General features: G+C 39.8%; 1 protein-coding gene across 2 annotated transcripts in view; it reads left to right on the forward strand.

Moving 5' to 3' along the window:
* spo11 (SPO11 initiator of meiotic double stranded breaks) overlaps positions 1-19,373 on the forward strand; it is a 75,147-nt gene that overhangs the window by 23,639 nt on the left and 32,135 nt on the right. Inside the window, exons 4-7 of one of the 2 annotated variants that reach the window (XM_072556829.1) lie at positions 3,465-3,531; positions 6,363-6,471; positions 14,027-14,113; positions 15,900-15,936. In XM_072556829.1, coding sequence (XP_072412930.1) covers positions 3,465-3,531; positions 6,363-6,471; positions 14,027-14,113; positions 15,900-15,936 — 300 coding nt within the window. The remainder of the gene's footprint in view (positions 1-3,464; positions 3,532-6,362; positions 6,472-14,026; positions 14,114-15,899; positions 15,937-19,373) is intronic. The other variant, XM_072556830.1, reaches the window with a different exon arrangement.

The following is a 19,373-nucleotide window of genomic DNA, read 5'->3' on the forward strand; positions in this document are numbered from 1 at the left end:
CCTAATCAGTCCTTGCCTTTCTAAGCACATGTACATCCTGTCCCTCAGGATTCCCTCCAACAACTTGCCCACCACTGGTTACTAGTCCAGAAACATTAGTTAACATGCCACTGCCTCCCCTTAATGGTAGATGGTGCAGTATAGTAGGAACAATAAGGAGGACAAATGGTCCAAATTTTGAAAAGCATGAAAGAACAGTGAGGCCTTGGGTTATATATAATCCTATCGTTATATGTGTTAGTAAAAATAAAAACTGTTAAAGTGCCAACAGGATCTATACTTTATTAATAGAAGTGTAGAGTACGAAAGTAAGAAATCTTTGCTAAACCATTTATTTTAAAAAGAAGGTTTCAGTTGGGCTCACCAGGACTGATTTTAAGAGGGGTGTAAAGGTTTTAGAGAGAGTGCAAACTGGGGTTTCTACTTGTTTGAGGAGATATGGCACAGAAACAGCACATTCAGTTCAACTAATCTACCTCCTTAACACTGACTCGCTGCCCTCCAAGTCACTGTCTCAAATCTGTTCACAAACTCATCCTACTGTTTCTCTTCACATTCAGCTTATGAAGTGTGTTTTGCATCATACGTATGAGTTCGTTAACCATTGTAACATCATCAAAGTGCAGTCCTGCCTCAGCCCATCTGCTCTTCAATTCTCCACCCAGTTCCAGACATGATTTGACTTATTGTTGTCACTTTGGAAGGTTGAATTTGAATCACTGCGGGATTCTTGGCAGTGTGGAGGAACAGAGGGGCCACATCCATAAATCCCTCAAAGTTGTCACCCAGGTTGATAAGGTTGTTGAGATGGCATATGGTGTGTTGGCTTTCCTTAGCAGGGGTATTGAATTTAAGAGTCACTAGGTTATACTGCAGCTTTATCGAGTCCTGGTTCGACCACACTTGGAATATTGTGTCCAGTTCTGTGCGCTTCATTGTAAAGAGGACGTGGAAGCTTTAGAGAGGGTGCAGAGATTTACCAGGATATTGTCTGGACTGGAGGGCATGCTTTATGAAGAAAGGTTGAGAGAGCTAGGGCTTTCTCATTGAAGCAAAGAAGGATGAGAGGCGACTTGATAGAGGTGTACAAGATAATGAGAGGCATAGATAGAGTGGATAGCCAGAGACGTTTCTCCCAGGGCAGAAATGGCAGTCACACTGGGACATCGTGTTAAGGTGTCATAGGTAGGTTCTTTGCACAGGGAGTGGTGGGTCCATGGAATGCACTGCCGGCAATGGTATGAGAGTCAGATACATTAAGGGCATTTAAGCGACTTTTGGATAGGAACATTTAAGGTAGTACAACGAAGGGTATGTCGGTTAGTTTGATCTTTAGAGTAGGATAAGACGTCGGCACAACATAAAGGGCCAAAGGGCCTGTACTGTGCTGTACTGTTCTCTGTACCAAGATACAGTAAAAGGTAATGTTTTGCATGTTAATCAGGCAAATCATACCTTACATAAGTACATCAGGATAATAGAGCAGGATGCAGAATACAGTGTGACAGCTATAGCGGAAGTGCAGAGAAAGATCAATTCTGATATGAGAAGTCTGTTCATAAGTCTGATAACGATAAAGAAGCTGTTCTTGAATTTTTTGGTGCATGTTTCATACCTTTGTAACTTTTGCCAACGAAAGAGAACATTAACCGTTCTGGAAGGGGGTCCTTGATTTTCTTGGCTGCGATCCTGAGGTAGTGGCAAGTGTAGATGGAGTCAATGGAAAAAAGACTGGCTTTCATGATGGACTGGGCTGTGTTCACAACTCTCTGTAACTTCTTGTGTTTTTGGGCAGAGCAATTGCATCAGGATAGGATGCTTTCCACTGTGCATTGATTAAAAATTCTTTAGATTAATTGTGGACATGTCAAGTTTCCCTCTGAGAAAGTACAGGCGTGGGTGTACTTCCTTGACTGTAGCATCAATGTGGATTGACTCGGAGAGACTGTTGGTGATATTTATTCCTAGGGACTTTAAGCTCTTGACCAACTCTACCTCAGCACCATTAATACAGACAGTGGCATGTCCTCCACTCTGCTTCCTGAAGTCGATGACCAACTCCTTCATTTTGCTGACTTTGATGGAGAGATTGTTTTCTTTACACCATGCCATTAAGCTGACTTTCTCTTTCCTGTCCTCTCTCAACATTGTTTGAGATCTGACCCACTATGTAGTGTCATCAGCAAACTTGTAAATGGAATTAGAGCTGAAATTCTCCACACAGCTGCAAGTATACGAGGATTGTAGTAGGGAACTGAGTATACAACCTTGCAGGGCAACTTGCTGAGGATTATTGTAGAGGAGGTGTTGTCATCTATCATTACCGATTGCGGTCTGTATGTCAGGAAGTTGAGGATCCACTTGCAGAGTAGGGGTAAAGGTCTTGGAGTTTGGAGATGAGTTTTATTAGAATTATGGTGTGGAAAGTTGAGGTAAAGTCAGTTGATAGGCTGGCTGACTCAGATGTCCTTGTTATCCACATCCAGGGATGAGTGTAGGTCGAGGGAAATGGCATTTACCATGGACGTGTTGCGACAGTAGGTGAACTATAGTGGATCAAGGCAGTCTGGGAGGCTAGAATTGATGTATACCACTACTAATTTTCTGAAGCATTTCATGATGATGGATGTCAGAGTGACTGGGTAGTTAAGGCACAAACTTGATTTTCTTTGGTACCAGGCTGATAGGTCATCTTGAAACAGGTGGGAACCTCAGATGTCTCCAAATACTCCAGCTCACTGGTCTGCACAGGATCTGAGTGCACAACCGGGCCAGTCACTTCAAGTTTTAATTGTTTCGTCACCTGTCTCCATGCTACAAACACTTGTCCAAACATCTACAGCTCATATCACATGCTGCATGAATCCTGCTCATTTCATGTTATTGTTCCCAGCATTTTAAATCTAGCATTCTCATGTATATGTTGTATTTGTGTGTGTATATGGTTTTTTGGACTTGTCCCAACATATACAATCCAGTCCTGCCTCCGAACTCACCAGTCTTCTGATTGTGAACTCTTGTGCATGTGTCCTGGCTTTGCTGGCATTTCTTTCAACTCTTTACCTCTCCATTGCCTCTTCGTCCTTTAACACCACTATTCTAACCTACCTCCAAGCCTTTGGTCACTTAGAATTTGTCCTCCTTTGATTTAATGTCCATATCCTTGTGATAAGTTGGGAAATGCTTTAGAATATTTTCAAAGGTGCTTATACATGTGTTTATTGTTCATGTGTGAAATATTAAGACAATTCAATGTTCCAGAAAAACTGCAAAAACTTGAATAAAATTGTCAAAAATTCTGATCCTATGTCAATGTTCGAAGCTATAATGGAGTTATCTAAGAGGCTTAGATTTGGGAATGAATGTGTGGCAATTATGGCCTGTATTAGGCCATTAAAAATGCATGCAGAATGATAGTTTTCAGAAGAAACATGTCTCTGGCACTAATCACTTTTGCCTTGCAGCTCTAATACTTAAGGCTCTGGCGATGATCTACAAATTGGTGCAGAGCAATACTTACGCAACGAAAAGGTGACCAAGTTGAGATGATATTTCAAAATAGATATAACATGGAAGTTAGCAAAAGCATGTCTGTGTATTATTTGGACTGTATCATGTATATGTCATCTTGTATTGAAAATTGATACATGAGATAAATAAAATTTGGCTACCAGTTATCAACATAAGTCAATAAACCCCTTCAGTGAAGTTGAAATTCTTTGTGCTAGCTACAATATATGTTCAAGTCAAAATGATATGACTTGGAGCCCAGATTGGACCAGAATATTGAATTGAGCAACTCTTATTAAATTTCCTCTGATTTCCACTAACTGCAGTTTAGCTAGGATGCCTTGATGTCAAAGCAATCATTCTCACTTCACCTCTGATGCTCAGCTGTTTTGTTCATGTTAATATCAAAGTAGTAATGAAGTCATGAACTGAGAGTCTTTAGTAGAATCCAGTCTGAGCATCAGTGAACACATGATTTCTTTCTATGAGCCACTTGGTTGCATTGTTGATGACACTTCACATCACTTTGCTGATCAAGAATACGTTGAAAGCACAATAATTGACCAGGTTGTATTTGTCATGCTTTTTGTGTACAGAGCACAGCTGGACAATTTCCACATTTTTGGGTAGATGCCAGTATTTTAGTTTTGCTATAATAGCTTGGCTAGGGGGTGTTGCAAGTTCTGAAGCACTAGTCTTCAAGCCTATTGCTGGAATATTGTCAGAGCTCGTGGTCTTTAAAGGAAACAAAGTGAGGAACATAATAAAAATTAACAAGTCATTTATAAGGCCAGCAGACAAGTTGAAGCTTTAATCACTTCAAGCCCATAAGTATTAAAACAAACAGAATAGATAAGTCTTCGTGATAAGCTGGACTGGGTTTTGCTAGAAGTATAATACTAGATATTCTTAGAATTACAGCAGTGTTTATAAGCTGTATCAGGATGTATTGATTCCAGTACAAAGCTGTTGTCTCTGCTCATTCTATAAAAAGTGCTTGCATCAGAAATTCAAAACTTTTGAATCTGTTAGAAGGGAATAGTGTGTTATTTACCCCTGTTATGAAGATGTGGGTGTACTGTACCTTTTTGAGTGTTAAAAGCTAGCAGACCTACCTGACAGCACAAGATATAATGTAACATGTGGTTCAGTAGCTAGGGTAGAAGGTTGCCTGGAAACCTCAAAACAGATTTGAATTGGGCCAATCAGTTTAAATTATACCACAAAATATACAGACTCCAGTCCAATTTGAATTTAGTATATTGGCAATCTTAAAAGCTGAAGCTTTGGAGGTATAAGACTGGGGAAAATTGAATAATTGGGAGGAGAACTGCCAAGCCAACGACATCTGCAGACTGCCCAAAGAATAGCGCTCTTAAAGGTATCTTTATTGATCAGTAACTTGTGAAGCAGAAGTCCCAAAGATGAAGAAAAGAAGATTCAACATCAGGCTGGTTTTGGAAAAGTTGAATTTTGGTAAACCATAATCGGGGTTTATCGGACTCGTATTATAGAGGGAAGGTAAAAGATAGGGTAGAAGGAGGAGTTGTAAATAGTTGTTAGTTAATTATTCTTTGTTATACTTTAAAAAATAAAGTTGTTAATTTTACTTTAACTAGTTCTTGGCCTCTCGAATATTCACAGATTACTGACCGGGATAAATCTTTTGTGTTGCTGTTTTAAATAAAGCTGGAGGGTTTACCCCATGTTGAAGTACTCCATTGTTTATCTTCATTTCTATTATTAACAAAACATTGATTTATTATTAAAACAAAAATTGCAACGGCTTATGTTTTAGTAAAAGATCACTTTGCTGAAACAAATTGTGATCTATCCAGCCAGATTCCTGTTGAGAATCTCACATCTCCAGTATTTGTATCAAATAGACATTTCTTCATAACAGTTGGGACCACTAGATTATAAACATAATGTGAAAGATCCTATGCTCTGGTATTGGATGAGGTCCCCACATATTAGGTGCAATATTCCCTGATGCAGCTTACGATATTGTTGTCATTCTAAGACCATCTAGTGCTGTAGTTCTAGCAAGACTCAGTCCATTTCCCAGGAAGAAAGAGAAACTATTCATTCTATTACTTTGATGGGCTGAAAGTAAGAATTTCAACTGGAACTGTCAATAACGTTCTTAATTATTATTATGCACCTGCCTTAGTTTTCTTTCAATGCTCTCCTATCTCTGCTTCAACTTCAGTTCCTTTTTTTAATAAACTTCAAAATGCTTAATCACTTCTTTTTCACTGACTATATACAATACACTGGTCTGAGGTTAATAATAACTGCTTATTCTAAGACAGTTTCATGAGCTAACCCCTTTTCTTAGGAATGTTGCTCACTATATGAAACCTTATGAAAAATTTCTCCTGAATAGCTCCCCATACCAATGAAAGAATATTAAAATCAAAGTCCAGAAAGTTTTCTCCCTACGCTGTCTGGGTGGTTCCCTATGAACTCTGAGTAATATCCTCTCACTTGGAATTATAACTTTTCTAACCCAATTGTTAATTTCTAATACATGGACAATTTATATGTTTACCTTCGAAATCCAACAACCAAGCTCACAGTAAATGATATTGAAATACATATTTATATACATTGCATCACAGTTTTATCACAACTAAGTATCATTTCTAAAATCTTTCCTATCACCAAAATAAAACTGATTGGTCTGTAGTTTCGGAGCTTACCATCATATATCCATTTTTGAACAAGATTAGAATATTTGAAATTCTACAGTCCTCTCAGCACCTGAAAGCATTTCTTTGATGAAGCAGCTTATTATATCAGCTGTGCATTATCAGCTTGTATTCTCATTCTGGTGATTTTTATTTCAGAGACCTGTACTACAATGAATCACAGTTGTTTGGATCACAAATGATTCTTGATGGTATTATCAATGATATAAGCTGCATGTTAAAAGTCCCACGCAGGTCTCTTCATGTAGTAAGTACTCAGCACATCCACTTCTGCCCCTTTAAAACTAACTATTTAAGATTGAAACAAAGAAAGCTTGGATATATCTCGAACATAATCCTTGCGTCAGGGCAATCAAAATTGTACCAATTTTCCTGAAGACTTTTTGTTTAGATTACTTAGTGCCCTTTGGCCCAACAAGTCCACACCGACCCTCCGAAGAGCAACCTACCCACACCCATTCCCCTACACCCAACACTATGGGCAATTCAGCATGGCCAATTCACTTAACCTGCACATTTTTGGACTGTGGGAGGAAACCGGAGCACTCGGAGGAAACCCACGCAGACACTGAGAATGTGCAAACTCCACGCAGACAGTCGCCTGAGGTGGGAATTGAACCTGGGTCTCTGGCGCTGAGGCAGCAGTGCTAACCACTGTACCACCATGCTGCCCTTTATAATTGCTTATTGACTGTCAAAAATGACTTCCAGATTATGGAATCATTTCTGCTTGAAACATTTAATTGTGTAAAGTTTAAACCTATGAAATAACTAAGAACGAAAAGAATTGAGTAGGGATTTTCAGTTTGAGTGCTGTATGTGAGATTTTCTACATAATCTGGCCGCTTTTCCTCCAAATACTATCTAAATTTTGTCGCTGCAAGAATTGATAAAAATTTCCCCCGAGTGTGAAATGTGTACGAAATTGGAGTGCGTAGTGCAGTCATTAACTTTTCAATTACATATGGATCTTTGTCCATAAGTGTAGTTATTAAGCAAGCATAATGTAATAGCATTCAAGGGGTATCATGATGTTCAAATAAGTCCCAGGGCAGCATTAAAACTGAAATTACTAAAGCAAAGAAGTGCTAAGTAAGAAATGGACAAAACCAAATTTGTATCAGTTTTCTCCTGTCTCATGACAATGATTTGTGCCACGACGGTCAACTTTGTGTTAAGCATCACCTGCTGAGCCACAAACCTATTTTGGCATAGCAATCTTTGTCATACATACTGCCAAGTTAAAAATCACACAACACTAGATTATAGTTCAATAGGCTTATTTGAAAGTACAAGCTTTTGGATTGCGGCTCCTTCAGGTAGCTAGTGCGACAGGATCAGCCTTCCTAAAGCTTGTACTTTCAAATAAACCTGTTGAACCTTTCAAATAAACCTGATGTTGTGATTTTTAACTTTTTCCACCTCAGTCCAACACTGGCACTTCCAAATCATACTTACTGTAGAGGAAGTTAGTGGGCTGAATGTGTGCAGGATCACTGATCTCACTTTTTTTCTGTCCTCTTTCCAACCAACAAAGCTTTTCATTCCTCCACGCCTCTTCCACAGCAAACAGTCAGCCTCGAGGGGTCACAGCCATTGATGGTGGCCTCCTGGTTGTCAGTGCCAGTGTCTGTCATCTTCACATGTTGTTTGCTGGTGTAAACAACATTTTGTGGAATTTTATTTGCTGCTGTGCAGACCTCCAATATTAGTGCATAATAATAGCTTCTGAAAGCAGGAGCCATTTATTAGCACACCAGTTGACATACCTGGAACTTCTCAGTGAAGCTAAGAGGGAAATTTTCTTGTAGCAGAGCTAGGAATGACCAGAATGTCTTTTGAACCAATGACCAATTCATCATATAGAAGATTTTTAGGTATGTGGTTAGAGAAAATCAACCCTTAACATTTGATAGCATTGGCATAACTGAATCCCCTGTGATCAACTGAATTGAAAAAATGTGTAACTGGAAAAAGCGCAGTAGGTCAAGCAGCATCAGAGGAACAGGAGAGTTGACGTTTCAGGCAGGACCCTTCATCACAGTCAGTCCACTGCAAAGAATATACACATTTACCGTTCCTTCTCACTGAGGTCCTCAGCAAAAGATTATCAAACCAAGGACTCCGTTGACCAGAAATTGAACAGGACTACCCATATATGCACTGAATCTATAAGAGCATGTCAGAGGGTAGGAAGCCTCCTGACTCAAAGCTTGTCTGGCATCCACAGAGAGGGATGATTATTAAGCTTATAGATGGCTGAAGATTGACCGTGTAGTTCATAGCGAGAAAGTAGTCATTTGGTTACAGAAGGATACACACAGATTGGGCAGATCAGTGTAGGTTGGAATTTAACTCTAATAAGTGCGAGGTGATGCACTTTGAAAGAAATAACGAGACAAGGGATACTAGGAAGCCCAGAGGAACAGGGGGATCTTGGAGTGTTTGTCCACAAATCGTTGAAGGTGGCTGGACAGGTTAATAGAATAGTTAAGGCAAATGGAACTCTTGCCTTTATCAGTCAAGGCATAGATAATGAAAAAAGAGAGGTTATACTGGAGCTGTACAGGACCTCGGTTAGGCCACAGTTGAAGTATTGTGTGCAGTTCTGGTCATTCCACTATCTGAAGGATGTAATTGCACTGGATGAGGTACAGAGATGATTCACCAGAATGTTACCTAGAATGGAGCGTTGCAGAGGTACAGCGGGGCTTGGATTGTTTACTTTGAGCGAGAAGGTTGAGGGAAGACCTAATAGAGGTGGAGAAGATTGTGAGGAGCATGACCAGAGTGAATAGAAAGCAATTGTCCCCTTTGGTTGAAGGGTTAATAACAAGGAGGCATAATTTTAAGTTAAAAGGCAGAAAGTTCAGAGGGGTTTAAGGAAAATATTTTCACACAGTGGGTGGTGAGAGTCTGGAATGCACTGCCTGGGAGAGTAGTTAAGGTAGAATACCTCACACCCTTTACAATGCCCACTTAATTGACACCACATCCATAAACATTCACTTTTTCCATCACCAATGCTCAGTAGCAGAAATGTGTGCAATTGACCAGATGCACTGCAGATATTTACTGGAGTTCCTTAGTCAGCAACTTCTAAATCCCAGTCACATCCACCGAGAAAGATGAAGGCACAGATACATAGGAGCACTACCCCCTGCAAGTTTCTCTCCAAGCTACTCAGCATTCAAACTTGGAAAAGTACAGCTGTTCCTTCATTGACTCTGGGTCAAAATCATGGCAGTCCCATCTTAATGATATTGTAGATATATCTACAGTTCAAGAAGGCAGCTCACCAATGCCTTCTCAAGGGCAACAAGAGTTGGGCAATAAATGCTAGCCCACCAGTAACGCCCACATCTCATGAGTGAATAGAAGAAAAGGCGTAGAGTCACTTAGATGTATAGCATGGAAACAGACCCTTCAGTCCAATTTGTCTGTATAGACCAGATATCCTAAATTAATCTAGTCCCACTTGCCAATACTATCCCCATATCCCACTAAACCCTTCTTATTCATATACCCATCCAGATGTCTTCTAAATGTTGCAATTGCACTAGTCTCCATGAGTTCTTCTAGAAGCTCATTCCATACACGCACCACCCTATGTCTGGAAAAGGTTTCTCCTTAGGTCCCTTTTATATCTTTCTCCTCTCACCCTAAACCTATGCCCTCTAGTTCTGGACTTCCCACCCCAGGGAATAGTCCTTATCTATTTGCCCTATCCAAGCCCCTCATGATTTTTTTAAACCTCTATAAGGTCAGCCCTTAGCCTCTGACACTCCAGGGGAAACAACCCCAGCCTATTCAGCTTCTTTCTATCCCTCAAGCCTTCCAACCCTGGCAACATCCTTGTAAATAATTTATGAACCTTCTGAAGTTTTGCAACATCATGCTGATAGGAGGGAGACCAGAACTGCACAGTGTTCCGAAAGTGGCAAAATGTCCTCCCAATTCATATACTCAGTGCTCTGACCAATAAAGGAAAGCACACCAAAACGCCTTCTTCACTGGACCTGCACTCGAAAGTCTCTTTGTTCAGCAACACACTCTAGTTCCTTTCCATTAAGTGTAGAAGTCCTGCCCTGATTTGTCTTTCCAAAGTGCAGCACCTCACGTTCATTTAAATTAATCTCCATCTACCACTCCTCGGCAAATTGGCCCATCTGATCAAGATCCCCTTGTACTCTGAGGTAATCTTCTTTGCTGTCCACTACACCTCATTCCTGTCGAAGGGCTTATGCTCAAAACATAGATTCTGCTGCTTCTTGAATGCTGACGGATCTGCTGTACTTTTCCAATGTCACACTTTTTGACCTCCAATTTTGAGCTCATCTACAAACTTACTAGTTACACTTCTTATGTTCACATCAAAATCAGTTATATAAATTATGAAAAGTAGTGGACCTAGCACCGATCCTTGTGCCACTCCACTGGTCACAGACCTCCAGTCTAAAACACAACCTTCCACCAACACCCTCTGTCTTCCGCCTTCAAGTCAGTTTGGTATCCAACCAGACAGTTCTCCCTTTATTCCGTATAATCTAACCTTGCTAAACCATCTCCCATGAGGAACTTTGTTGAATGCCAAATTGAAGTCCACGTAGATCACATCTACCTCTCTGTTCTCGTCAATTGTCTTTGTTACTACTTCCAAAAACTCAGTCAAGTTGATGAGACACAGAGTCATAAAGTCATAGAGATGTACAGCGTGGAAACAGACCCTTCGGTCCAACCCGTCCATGCTGACTAGATATCCCAACCCAATCTAGTCCCACCTGCCAGCACCTGGCCCATATCCCTCCAAACCCTTCCTATTCATATACCCATCTAAATACCTCTTAAATGTTGCAATTGTACCAGCCTCCATCACTTCCCCTGGCAGCTCATTCCATACACGTACCACCCTCTGTGCGAAAACGTTGCCCCTTAGGTCTCTTTTATATCTTTCCCCTCTCACTCTAAACCTGTGCCCTCTAGTTCTGGACTCCCCGACCCCAGGGAAAAGACTTTGCCCATTTACCCTATTCATGCCCCTCATAATTTTGTAAACCTCTATAAGGTCACCCCTCAGCCCCCGATGCTCCAGGGAAAACAGCCCCCACCTGTTCAGCCTCTCCTTATAACTCAAATCCTCCAACTCTGGCAACATCCTTGTAAATCTTTTCTGAACCCTTTCATGTTTCACAACATCCTTCTGATAGGACGGGGACCAGAATTGCAAGCAATATTCCAACAGCGGCTGAACCAATGTCCTATACAGCCGCAACATGACCTCCCAACTCCTGTACTCAATACTCTGACCAATAAAGGAAAGCATACCAAACGCCTCCTTTACTATCCTATCTACATGTGACTCTACTTTGAAGGAGCTATGAATCTGCACTCCAAGGTCTCTTTGTTCAACAACACTCCCTAGGACCTTACCATTAAGTGTATAAGTTCTGCTAAGATTTGCATTCCCAAAATGCAGCACCTTGCAATTATCTGAATTAAACTCCATCTGCCACCTCTCGTTCCATTGGCTCATCTGATCAAGATCATGTTGTAATCTGAGGTAACTCTCTTCACTGTTCACTACACCTCCAAATTTAGTGTCATCTTTAAACTTACTAACTATACTTCTTATGCTCACATCCAAATCATTTGTGTAAATGACAAAAAGTAGAGGACCCAGCACCAATCCTTGTGGCACTCCACTGGTCACAGGCCTCCAGTCTGAAAAACAACCCTCTACCATCACTCTATGTCTTCTACCTTTGAGCCAGTTCTGTATCCAAATGGCTAGTTCTCCCTGTATTCCATGAGATCTAACCTTGCTAATCAGTCTCCCATGGGGGACCTTGTCGAACGCCTTACCGAAGTCCATATAGATCACATCTAACGCTCTGCCCTCATCAATCCTCTTTGTTACTTCCTCAAAAAACTCAATCAAGTTTGTGAGACATGATGTCCCATGCACAAAGCCATGTTGACTATCCCGAATCAGTCCTTGCCATTCCAAATACATGCAAGCCCTGTCTCTCAGGATTCCTTCCAACAACTTGCCCACCACTGAGGTCAGGCTCAATGGTCTATATTAAGGACAAGACATCTGCCTTGTCCTTACCACCCTTCTTAAACAGTGGCACCATGTTGGCCAACCTCCAGTCTTCTGACACTTCACCTATTCCTATCGATGATACAAATATCTCAGCAAGGGGCACAGCAATCACATCCCTAGCTTCCCACAGAGTTCAAGGGTACACCTGATCAGGTCCTGGGGATTTATCCATCTTTATGCGTTTTAAGACATCCAGCACTACTACCTCTGTAATATGGACATTTTTCAAGATGTCATTCTCTATCTTCTATGTCCTCATCCACAGTAAACACTGATGCAAAATACCCGTTTCATATTTCTCCCATCTCCTGCTGTTCCACACAAAAGCTGTCTTGCTGATCTTTGAAGGGTTTTATTCTCTCCCTCGTTACTCTTACGTCCTTAACGTATTTATAAATTCACTTTGGATTCTCCTTAACTTTATTTGCCAAAGCTATCTCATGTCCCATTTTTGCCCTCCTGATTTTCCTCTTAAGCATTCTCCTACTTGCTTTATACTCTTCTAAGGATTCACTTGATCTCTGCTGTCTGACATTTGCTTCCTTCTTTTTCTTAAGCAAAACCTCAATTTCTCTAGTCATCCAGCATTCCCTGCACCTAACGGCCTTGCCTTTCACCCTAACAGGAATATACTGTCTCTGGACTCTCGATAGTCTCATTTTGATGGCTTCCCATTTTCCAGCTGCCCCTTTACTTGCGAACATTCGCCCCCACCCCCACCAATCAACATTTGAAAGTTCTTGCCTAATATCATCAAAATTGGCTTTTCTCCAATTTAGAGCTTTAACTTTTAGATCTGGTCTATCCTTCTCCATCTCTACTTTAAAACTAATAGAACTATGGTCGCTGGCCCCAAAGTCACCCGCCCTGCCTTATTTCCCAAGAGTAGGTCAGGCTTTGTACCTTCTCTCCTAGGTATATCCACCTACTGAATCAGAAAATTGTCTTGTACGCACTCAACAAATTCCTCTCCATCTAAACCTTTAACACTATTGCAGTCCCAGTCTATGTTTGGAAAGTTGAAATACCTTGCCATGACCACCCTATTATTCTTAGAGATAACTGAGATCGCCCAACAAATTTGTTTCTCAATTTCCCACTGACTATTAGAGCATCTATAATACAATCCCAATCGGGTAATTATTCCTTTTTTATTTCTCAGTTCCACCCTAATAAATTCCCTAGACGTATTCCGGGGAATATCCTCGCTCAGTACAGCGTAACGTTATCCCTTATCAGAAATGCAACTCCCCCTCCTCTCTTGCTTCTTTCTATCCTTCCTCTGGCATTTGTATCCTGGAACATGAAGCTGCCAGTCCTGTCCATCTCTGTGCCACATCTCTGTAATTGTTATTATATCCCATATTCCTGACCATGCCCCGAGTTCATCTGCCCTCCCTGTTTAATTAATAGAATACGCTGATGCAAATATATACTCCATAGCTATACTGCTTACAGATGGCTTTTTGACTCAAATCATTGGATAATGAAAGTGGGAATTTCTCTCAAGGGTTTTATGATTAAAGCAGATTATTTGGTGATCGTCACATTGCTATTTGTAGGACCTTCATGTTTATCGTGTTACCTGTGGCATATGACTATTCTTCAAAAGTACTTTGTTGACTGTGAAATGCTTTGGGACAACCTGAAGTCATGGAAAATGCTGGATAGAAAAATTCTTTTTGTTTTATTATAGCTTTCTACATCTAAAGGCTGCATTGCGGGTGATCTATGCTATACGGAGGAAGATGGCAACAGAGTGAACTGTGCTTGCAATTCTACTGTATGTACCAAGTTTATTTAAGAAACGTTCAAATTAACTAAAGTTTTTATCAAAAGAGGCAAAACAAGATACAGAAAATCAACAAATAAGCATATGAACGTGTAAAACTGATGGAAAGCAAAAACCTGCTGCCTATTCACTCTGCCTCCAAAAGCTGTAATATCGGAATGTGCAAATACCTTCCAAAAAAAATCTGATCATTATGTAGGTCAATTAAACAATTGTTCATTATACTTGTATTGTAACAGTTCCTATGCTGCAAAAATGTGTAATGTAGTAAAATTGTTTTAATGACAATAAAGGACACCAAGTCAGGAGCCAAGAAGAAAAATTTAAATGCTGTGCTTTATGGCCTGATTATAAATGGATTTCCCTCTACCTGTTTTATACCCAAGTTTGTTTGTAATCTTATGTTTTTTCTTTGATCATGTTAGCCCTTAGATAAAAATTCACATTTGTAGACTGCTAAACTCTCAAAACAACAAATTGTACTCAGACTGAGCTATGTTGCTGTCATTGAGATACCTTGAAGTTGCACAGAACTGCAAATACAGTGCGCATTATGTCACGTCTTACTAAATATGTAATGTTACTATCAAAGTACCGTGCGACATCATGCAAGGATATATGCAGCATGGGTGATTATACAACACTTCCCTAATAGAATTAGGGATAAGATCTCAGGCAGGAAACCACAGAAGAGCACTTGACCAAAAAGCTCAAACTCATGTTATGAAGATGCTTCTCTATCAAGTTTTTTTTTAGAGGTATTCAGTTGTACTTGGGAGAAGAGATACCTGGAATTTTTTTAAAAAGGTCATGCAAAGGAGAGTGGGACGAGTTTTCTTTTTAGAGCCACTTATTAGAAATCACATGAGTTAAGCTAACCAAATAGCTGTGTATTCAGAAATGCTAAATTTACTGGAGTCACATGTCTGAGTTTATGGCTTTGATTTGAACATTGTCTAGTATTTCGTAGGGTAGACTCTGCTGAGAGAGAGAAGCTACCCAGGTCATGTTCTGTCATTCTGGGAAAACTCGTTTAAAGAGTTTAGCATGAGACCTAAAAAAAAAGAATGTTTTCCTGAAATGCTTCTGTATATTCAATGATTCCTGAACAAACTGACTGCAACAGGTCCATTGACAACTGCCTGTGTTCAGTGATACCCAGCTATGATTGTTACCTCAAGCAATCTAAACATTTCCTTTTTCATTCCTTTTCCCTCAAGTACTAACAATTATTGGTCAAATTCTTCCCCCTCCCACTCCACAAAATGAATATCTACAGATAAAGTAACGTTTTTTTCATTTAGTTGATACGTGTATGGTATGTTTTTTAGAATGTTAAATATTTATAGTTTTCACAGTTTGCTGAAGAAGTTCCTTTCCCAGTAGTAAATCACTTGGTCTGCTTTGACTAAATCAGTTACTGGATAAAGTTACAGCATTTAAAAGGATGGGTATATGAATGGGAAGGGTTTAGAGGAATATGAGCCCGGTGCTGGCAAATGGGACTAGATTAATGTAGGACATGTGGTTGGCATGGACGAGTTGGATCGAAAGGTCTGTTTCCACGCCGTACGTATCTATGACCAGGGAGCAATGGGAACAGAGAGCAATAGTGACTGGAGAGAGGCTGTCCAACATTGGTTGTATCACTGAAAACATAATGTTGGCCTTCAAATAGGGACATTGGAAAGATTCTAAAACAAAGGAAATAATGAAATAATACAGAGGAATGATGTTTTTAAATTTAATTAATGTTTCTTTTCCTTTAATTTAACAGGCTGTTCTTGTACCATCCAACGTGGATGGGATACAAAGTATCCTTTTTATTACTAATAATCAAGATAAACTATTAATATTAAGTGTTCATGGTGACAACTTGATTCATTTACTGCCTTAGCAGAGGATATTACATAGTGATTTGTCCATTGAGTTGACAAAATTATAAACTGATTATTGATTTATCAGTTTAGTGTGATCACAGGTGATTTATTACATATTGTAATATTGATGCACCTACTTTCTAAAAATAAATATGAATTCAATATTTTGCCTTTTTGTCCCATATATAAACATCTCAAATGAAATTCTTTCATGCATTGTCTCAATGTAGGCATCAACTTTAACAAGGAAGAATAGAGGTGCTGTATAACAAGTAAACATAATCGTAATGAAGAGTGAAATCAGGAACAAAAGAGAAGCAGGGATGGAAAGCCAATTAAGATATAATTAAATGAAGAGAAAATAAATAGGGAAAGAGGAGATGAAGAAAAATGTGCAAAAAAGAACGATCAGTAGAAGGGCATAAATGCATAGCCCAAGGGCTATTCATATGGTATCAATAATCGAGCAAGTCCTGTCCTTGAAATCAAAGTCTCAGCAATCTTATATATCGGTATTGTAATATTCTGTACTCCACTATAATGTAGATGCTAACATATTGATTTTAATTGAATGCTACAACAGAAGATCCTTGGATGACCAGGGATTTTATGACGCCCCTCTGAGAGCTCAAAACCTAAACACCCAAAAGGAGCACGCCGCTTCGTAATCTGTTATAAGGTGGATAAAATGAAATGAAATTGTTTCAGAAAGCATAGAACAGTACAGCACAGTACAGGCCCTTCTCGTTGCAACCTACAACAGCCTCCAACTATCCACAACTCCACCAACCTTCGTGTTATCAGCAAACCTACTAAGCCATCATTCCACTTCCTCATCAAAAATCACAAAGAGCAGAGGTCCCAGAGCCGCTCCCTGCGGAACACCACTGGTCACCGAGCTCCAGGCTGAATACTTTCCATTTACCACCACCTATGGATCCACGTGGACAGTTTCCTTATATCCCATGCTTCCTTACTTTCGGAATAAGCCTCCCATGGGGACCTTTAACAAATGCTTTGCTAAAATCCATGTATACCACATCCACTGCTCTACCTTCAACGTGTTTTGTCACATCCTCAATAAATTCAGTAAGGTTTGTGAGGCAAGACCAGCCCCTCTCAAAGCCATGCTGACTATCTTTAATCAAACTATGGTTTTCCAAGTAATTGTAAATCCTGTCTCTCAGAGTCCTCTCCAATACTTTGCCCACCACTGATGTAAGACTGACTGGTCTGAAATTCTCAGGATTATTCCTACTCCTTTTCTTAAACAATGGAATATTTGTCATCCTCCAATTATCTGGTACAACTCCAGTGGACAGTGAGGATGCAAAGATCATCATCAAAGGCGCAGCAATCACTTCCCTCTCTTTGTAGTAACCTAGGGTATATCCCGTCTGGCCCAAGAGATTTATCTATCCTTATGTTTTCTAAAATTCTCAGCACATCCTCCTTCCTAACATCAACCTGTTCTAGCATATCAATCTGTTTCATTCACTCTACAATAAACATGCCACAATTCATTTATCTAATTCACTATCAATGAACAATTTAACAGAACTACTAACAAACCGACTAGTTCTCCTCTAAGTAACAATTCCCTAATAAAACAAAATCCTAATGGTATGCCCTTCTAATAAAATACAAGTCAATAGAAACAAAATACAAGTCAATAGAAACAAGACAATAGAATTTAATTGTTAAAAATTACAGGTAGGAAACGTCTTTCAGAATGCTCCTCATGCTCTCCGCTGATCCTCCACCAGGAGCATCTTTCTTTGTCAAATTCTGATGTCTGAAACACCTCTCTTGGTCAAATTCGTGTGTCAGGAATATTAGCTAAGAGTGCTGTAGATGGATGGTTTTTAATCAGAGAGCTTAAAGATTTCTGTGAGAGCCAGATATTTACTATTTAGATGGCAGTTCACTCTAATTTTCCAAATGCTCTAATCTTTTGTACCCATGATTATTTTCTTTACAATCAGATTGGTTCTAGATAATCAAACCCACCATATTTAAATTTAGTTGGTTTTTAATTTCTAAGGGCTTGATCTAAATTCGTTGGCTAAATTTAAAAGGCCTTGTCTTGGTAAGAATGCTGCTCGGCTGTTCAATACAAAATGTTTCAGTTCGGATGCTTTCTGTGCACTGCACTTTAAACTGTTTTCAGATATCCGTTTTAACTCTCAGTACTGAGAAAACACCCTCTTTTAAATGGACAATACAATGCTTTCCCCAATTTTACACATGCCCATTTTGCAACAGTCCAAATGAAAAAAGAAGCATACGTAAGGTTGAGGAGGATGGGAACTAACAAAGCTTTTGAAATATACAAGGAAAGTAGGAAAGAACTTAAGCAAGCAATTAGAAGAACTAAAAGGTGTCATGAAAAGTTATTAGAAAACAGGATTAAGGAAATTCCCAAGGTTTTTTATACATAGTTAAAAAGCAAGAGGGTAGCCAGGGAAAGGTTTGGCTCACTCAAGGACAAAGGAAGGAATCTTTGTGTGGAGCCAGAGAGGTAGGTGAGGTCTTAAACGAATGAATCTGTATTTATCAAAGAGAAGGAATTGGGTAGAGAGTGAACAAGGAATGGAGTGTCAAAATTCTAAGCCAAGTTACTATTGAAAAGGAAGAGGTATTGTGCATCTTAAAAAGTATTAAGATAGGTAAGTCCCTAGATCCTAATGAGATCTATTCCAGAATATTGAGGGAGGCAGAAGAGCAAATTGCTGGAACATTGACAGACACCTTTGTATCTTCCTTGGCCACAGGTGAGGCCCCAGAGGACTGGAGAATAGCTAATTTCCCACTGTTTTAACAGGGTGACAGGGATAATTCAGGAAATTACAGGCCTGTGAGCCTCACGTCAGAGGTAGGGAAATTATTGGAAAAGATTCTCATTAACAAGATCCATAAGCATTTGAAGCAAATAGACTGATTAGTGATAAACAGCATGGTTTTGTGCGGGGGAGGTCATGCCTTACTAATTTGATCGGATTTTTTGAGGAGGTGGTGAAGATGACTGATTAGGGAAAAGCAGTTCGTGTTGTCTACGTGGACTTCAGTAAGTATTTGACAAGGTCCTTCATGGCAGACTGATACAAAAGATGAAATCATATGGTTTCAGGAATGCAAGGTGGATACAGAATTGGCTTAGTCATAGGAGGCAGAGGGTACGATGGAAAGATGTTTTTCAGTATGGAGGGCTGTGACTATTAGTGCTCTCTAAGGATCAGTGCTTGGACCTGTGCTGTTTGTGATCTACATAAATGATTTGGAGGAAAGCGTAGCTGGTCTAATTAGTATGTTTGCAGATAACAGAACTGCAAATAATGAGGAGGATTGTCAGAGGATACAATAGGATTTTG

This window comes from Chiloscyllium punctatum, chromosome 37 (assembly GCF_047496795.1).
Source record: "Chiloscyllium punctatum isolate Juve2018m chromosome 37, sChiPun1.3, whole genome shotgun sequence".
Taxonomy (NCBI): domain Eukaryota; kingdom Metazoa; phylum Chordata; class Chondrichthyes; order Orectolobiformes; family Hemiscylliidae; genus Chiloscyllium; species Chiloscyllium punctatum.